This window comes from Mesoplodon densirostris, chromosome 10 (assembly GCF_025265405.1).
Source record: "Mesoplodon densirostris isolate mMesDen1 chromosome 10, mMesDen1 primary haplotype, whole genome shotgun sequence".
In the NCBI taxonomy this organism is placed as follows: Eukaryota; Metazoa; Chordata; class Mammalia; order Artiodactyla; family Ziphiidae; genus Mesoplodon; species Mesoplodon densirostris.
This window is the reverse complement of record NC_082670.1, coordinates 91,243,230-91,249,380: the sequence shown is the minus strand read 5'-3', so window position 1 is coordinate 91,249,380 and position 6,151 is coordinate 91,243,230. Positions and strand designations below refer to the sequence as shown.

Here is a 6,151-nt window from a genome sequence, read left to right as displayed (position 1 = left end):
TGCAGAATTTAGTCTTTCAACTTAAGGTTACAATGTGTCTAACAAAGAAACAGTATTTAAAATTATAGTTCTCATTATTAATTTAAAATAACCATCAGGAGAATAGCACAGCTTAACCTAGCAAACATTTTAAGGAAATGCTTTGTCTCATAGAGTATCATTATATTCCATCCATTTATACCATGAACAAAAGAATAACAATTTTCAAAGTGGCAATTAGTTTCATAAGACAGAATAAAACTGGGCTCTTCAAAGCACAAACTGTTCCCCTAAAATTATTTTAATTTTTATTGGCAAAAAATACCTAACCAGTTTTGATTTAGTACTCTGCTTGTCTCTGAGCCCTCCCAATCCGTGAACCACAATCAGTACATACAAAAACATGCAATACTGTATCTTCTCCACACCATTACTAACCAAAACACTTTTTACTCTTTTGAAAGGTACAGTTTTACAGAAATGTTTCCACTCAAGGTTGGTATGATACAAAGAGCAGTTGTCGCTGATGGGCATTTCCTAGTAGTATAAAGCAAGGTAGGAAACAAATCTTGTGTTACTTGTTACTGATTAAAAATGACTGCCTTGCTGCTCGTTCCCATTTCTGCCCTTTAAATTCAATATCAATACTGAACAAAATTCTCAACGCCTTCAAAGAACCACAGCCGTCCAACTGACCCCACCGATGGCAATTCAGAGGGAACTTGAGACAACTTTCCCTCTTTCTCCTGCTGCCAACAGAAGACCCTCAAGAAATCGAACTTGTGATGTCCCCCTGGGTTCCTCTACCTCACTGCAAAATGTAATGCCACTTGAGGTTGTCAAAAATAGCTTCTGTAGAAAACTGGCCATGGTCTTTAGGAAAGGTTGCATGAAGAAAATTAGTTTAGCCTTTATAGGAAAAAAAAAAAAAAAAAAGTAACTCATGGAATAAAAGACATCAGTGCCAGTACAAAGACTCCAGGGCCTACTGTCAGGATGAAAATATATTTAGGAGGACAATCGCAAGAAGCTGGGGTGGGGCTGGGACTTCGAAACCCTCCCCCAAAAGGAGTCTGTACAATCCTAGTGACGATGCACTTCGAGAGCCGTTTTGAAGGCAGCTCAGAAGATTAAAAAGGGGGCAGAAGGGGGAGAAAAGACGTCACTGTCCAAGCCAAAGGGAGAGGCCGGGTTGGGGTGCAGGTGGCGGGAGAGCCACTTATAAACCGATGCCTTTCAAGTCGCAGGGGAGGGTGGCCTGGGTGGCCTGGGGGCTCTGGCAGCAGGGGAACTGGGCTCGGAAGCAGTCCCTGAGCTCTCTGTTGAAGAGGAAGCACACGACGGGGTTGATGCCGGCCTGCGCGAAGGTCAGCCACACGGAGGCCGTCAGGTAGGCCTGGGGGACAGCGCCGGGCCGCACCAGGACCCGCAGGTAACTGGCCACGACGTAGGGCCCCCAGAGGAACAGGAAGAGCAGCGTGATGGCATAGAACATCTTGCACAGCCTCTTCTCTGTCTTGAACTCCTCGAGCACGAGGAGGCGGCGCGCGCCGCGGCCGGGCCCGGCCGGCCGGATGCCCACGAGCGCGGGCGGCGTGGGCCCGCGGCCGAAGCCCGCCGTCCAGTTGGCGGCCGCCTGGCCGGTGGCACCGGGGCCGTGGAAGGTCCAGTCGTGGCTGACGGCGGGCACGAGGCGCGCGGGCCGCATCTTGCGGCGATCGTGGATGAAGAAGAGCAGGCGGAGGTAGACGAGGTGCGTGGCGCCCACCACCACGGCCAGCAGCAGCAGGAAGCCCAGCGCGCCGGGGGCGCCGTCGGGCCGCTGCTCCAGGGCGCACGGCGCGTCCTCGTCGTCGCCGCCGCCGCCGCCGTCCAGCACGGGCGGGAAGGCCGCGGCCAGCGCCAGCGCCCAGGCGGCGCACACCAGCATGGCGGCGCACGGCCAGCCGGCCAGGCGCTCGGCGTAAAAGCGGTGGTGCGCTATGGCCAGGTAGCGGGTGACGCCCACGCCGAGCAGCAGGAAGGCGGCGTGGAAACAGAAGAGTGCGGCCAGGAAGGCGAGCAGCTTGCAGCCCAGCGCGCCCGGCGGCGCCCCCGCGGCGGCCGCTGCCCGCCGCGCCGCCAGCATGACGGCCGGGAGGCAGGCGAGCGCGCGCAGCCCGTCGGCCAGGCACAGGTCGAGCAGCAGGTAGTACGGGGCGCGGTGCAGGCTGCGCTCCCGCACGATCAGCAGCGCGAACAGCACGTTGCCCGCGAGGCTCACGCACAGCAGCAGGCTGAGCGTGGCCAGCTTGAGGCCCAGGGCGGCCGCCTCGCCGCCGCCGCCCGGCTCGCTCGCGTTCGCCATCGCGGCCTCCCCGGGCCGGGCGCCGCGCTCCGCTCCGGGGCCGCCCCCGGCCTCGCCGCTCCGCAGGCCTGCCGGCCGGCCGGAACTCAACCAAGCGCGCGGGTCTCCGGCGAGCTCCCGGGCCGGCGGGGCTCAGCCCGCGCCCGGCTGACCCCTCCTCGGCTCCCCGAGCTGCTGCCGCGTCGCCGCCATCTCAGGAATGGTGCGCGCAGGAGGCGACGGCCACTCCCTGCGCCTCGGGCGCCGCGGGCTTCACTGCGGACCGGGCCGCGCCACCGCCCGCAGCTCCTGCATCCTCCTCCTCCTCCTCCTCCTCTTCCTCCGCCGCCGCCGCCGCGCCTCTGGGCTCTGCCCCTCGGCGGGACAGCCGCCGCCGCCGCTGCTGCCGCCGCCGCCGCGGAGCCCCCTCCCCTCTGCTGGAGCGCGCCGCGTGGCCGCCGCCGCCAGCCCCGCCGAGGCATCCCGCGCCGCCCGGGCCGGGCTGGGCTGGGCTGGGGGCGCCGCCGCAGCAGCTGCGGGGCCGGGAGGCGGCCGGGAGGGAGGCAGGGCCCAGGACGCGAGGTGGCGGCAGGTCGCGTTTGGCCCCAGGTAACGGGGGTCCGGCGGCGGTGCCCGGCGCCCGCCCTGGGGTCACTGAGGTGGCCGTGCGCGGGGGGAGGTTGCCTGGGATGGCAGGGTCGGGAGGCCTCGGGGCGTGGGGGCGGGGTGTGGGACCGGAGGATCTGGGATGAGCCCTCTGCACGCAAGCTCATAGTAATTCACAGTCATCGTCGTGATCACAGCCTTGTAACCTCTAGTATTCAGGTCAGCACTGATGTGGGTGGCAGTGTTCTGGGGAGCTTTACGACCTCAGCGTTCACAGAAATGACAAAGTTGGTTCTATGCTTAAACCCGCTTTATATCTGAGGAAGCAGAGGCGTGGAGGTCAGGGGAGTTGAGAGCCGGTAAGTGGTAGAGCTGAGGTTCAAATGTCACTCGGTCTGATTTCCACGGCTAGACTCACAGCGACCCTGAAGCGTACGCTGCTCTCTGCCCCATTCGTGGTCCCAGTGAAGGCATCTGTCAGGGAAAAGAAATTCAGCATTTTCCCTTGATTTGGAAGGTGAAGCCCATGCCACCTTCCTCCCAGGATGTCAGTCTTCTGGGAGGTCCGAAAGGCCAGCCCCAGTTCTGATCCTCAGCTGCACCAAATTCTCTCTAGGCTTTGCGTAGGCTGTTCCCTCTGCCTGGACCAGCCCCTCAACGGGCTCCCCATCCTCTGGGCCACTCTTCTGACCAGTCTAGCTTACTCTATACCATTGCCCATTCATTTCCTTCTTAGCACTTAATATTTGGTATTACGTATTTTTATTGCTTTTGAATATCCTGTCCTTTCAACTGATCTCTAAGCTCCAGGAAGGCAAGGGACTGTGTCTGATTTTTCCTAACACTGTATCCCCAATGCCTAGGATGGAGAAGCCAGAATTAAGAAATATGTTCTTTCTCAGGTACACTCATTTTTTTGCTTTGTTTTATGCAGAATATTATTTATTGGCATGGCAAGCACTTTGATGGGCATTTTTAGGATGACACGCGATCATAGAAAGCCTTGTCAGACTGAGGAGTCTAAACTTTAGTCTATAGGCAGTCAGGAGCCCTTGGAGGTTTTTGAGGAAAGTGCTGTGATTAGAAAACTACTGATGTGCGTCAGGAAGATTATTTTGACAGTAGTGTTTAAGAGGAATGATAGAGCAGAGTCTGGAAGTCTAGTCCAGAGCCTTAGCCTTTAATGTGCACAGAAATCACTGGGGATCCTGATTCAGTAGGTCTGGATGGGGCTGGAGATGCTGCCTTTCTAATAATTTCCTAGGCGACACTAATGCCTCTGGTCTACAGACCACACTTGGAATAGCAAGGACCTTGAGGGCATTTGGACGTTTTGTAAAAATCTAAGTGATGGCCAATGAGGGCCTGACTTAGGGCCCCTAAGTGGCCAGGGACAAGTGGCTGACCAGGCAAGTCTACAGATATTTGTTGACAGAAAAGAGAAGTAGATTTTGGAGAGTATTTTGGTCAGGAATTGCATTTTGATAATAGTAGCTTAAAAATGTACATGAGTTTATTTTCTTCATAAAACAAGAAGTCTGGAGGTTAGTGGCATTGAATTATTGGCTGTAAGTCTGAGTCTCTGAAATTCTTTTAGCCCTTTCCTCGTGATCAGTAGGCTGCTGACACCCCAGCCATTCCCTCAGCATTCCAGGCAGAAAGAAGGAAAAGAAGAGCAAAAGTGTCCTTGCCATCTAAGTGGGCCTCCGCTGAAGAGTTTTCTAGAAGGTCTACATGATAACAGACACATATTCATTGGGTACCACTATCAGCAAAGGATACTGGGGAGTGATTTCTTACTTTGATATTTTAGAGCCAGGCACATAGCCACAGACAGTGAGTTCCAGCCTTGATGTGGACCTTAGCACTTGGGCGGCTTGTGCCCAGAGGAAGGGATGCCTTCTTTTAACGCACACAGAGATACCAACTCTGGTTCCTTTATGACACTGTTAAGGGCAGCCTGTGTTCTCTGAGCACTTGCTATGCGCCAGGCAGTGTGCTGAATACTTGACATGTGTTACCTCGTATCATCATTCTAAGGGCCTTATGGGGTGGGTACTGTTACAATTTCCATTTTGCAGATGAGGCAGAGAGGTTAATTTGTTCAGGCTTTCACCAAAAGTAAGTGTGAGAGCTGGGACTGCAAGGCAGGAAGTCTGACTCTAGAGCCCACGCTCACAACCACCATACGTATTGCCCCTTCACCGTAAGTGCAAAAAAAGGTGCTACCTTTCTAAAAACAAACAACCAAACACTACTGGTGTTCACAGAATTAAAGCCACTTCAAAGAGGGGAGAGATTTTCAAAACCATCTCATCCAGTGGTTTCATTTTGTGAACTCATACATGGCTGAGTGGGCAGTAGAATCCAGGTCTTCTCACTCCTAGGTCAGTACCCTTCCCACTTAGATGAAATCTTCATATTATTTGTTCTAATGATCACTTGACATTTCGCTTAACCTCTTGGAATCTCAAATGTTCCCATTTACAAAAGGAGAAATTGGACCAAATGATTTCAGGGGGTCCTTACCTCTGAGGTTCAGTTTGTATATGAGAAAATGAAAGGCAAATGGTTATACAATCCCGAATGGGGAGAGATTTATTCTGCATTAAAAGACCCAAAAGGAGAGACATTAGTTCCTTATGATTTAGGTTTCTCTAAGTTTTCTACTTCTCTCCATGGCTCAGTATGCTTCTCTTTGGGATTTGGGATTTGGTTTAGTCATCTTCTCAGGATCAAATAGCAGAAGCATCAGTAGAAAATAGATAAATCATGGCTCTCACAGCAGTTATATGCCTGCTTCTTTCATTGTCACCATTTGTTCAGAAGATGAATACTTAAGGAAAAACTATTAACATTTCATTGCCAGAATCAACTTATTATCCCTTTATTGTTTCTAGGAAGCTTCACTGAAGAATTTCAAAGAGTTTCTTAGGCACCAGTTTGAGTGCCAGCATCTCAAAGCATAACAGCTCGGTGGGATTCTTCTCTCTAAGAAAAATTGCTTCCTTTTGCACATAGATAGAAAAGTTGGGGTTTCCACCCCAAATTAGTTCTATTACTTCTTTGCTGCACATGTAGGTGATATGAATGGTAATGGAAGTCTGCTGTTTGGAAGACTGGTTGACAGACCTTGACAGATTCAGTCAAGGCCACGGTCCCCATAATCACAGGAGCCAGTTTGGCTGATGTCTTCTGTCCAGCCTCAGGCTTCTGGCTAGTCATCTGCCAATGGGCATG

The 6,151-nt window shown here is 53.1% G+C and overlaps 1 protein-coding gene across 1 annotated transcript; it reads right to left on the bottom strand.

The window, feature by feature from the left end:
• Nucleotides 1–875: 875 nt before the first annotated feature.
• Nucleotides 876–2,326, bottom strand: GPR27 (G protein-coupled receptor 27). Its single transcript, XM_060111067.1, has one exon. The coding sequence runs from the start codon at nt 2,324–2,326 to the stop codon at nt 1,199–1,201; it is 1,128 nt and encodes a 375-aa protein (XP_059967050.1). The 3' UTR covers nt 876–1,198.
• Nucleotides 2,327–6,151: the final 3,825 nt, after the last annotated feature.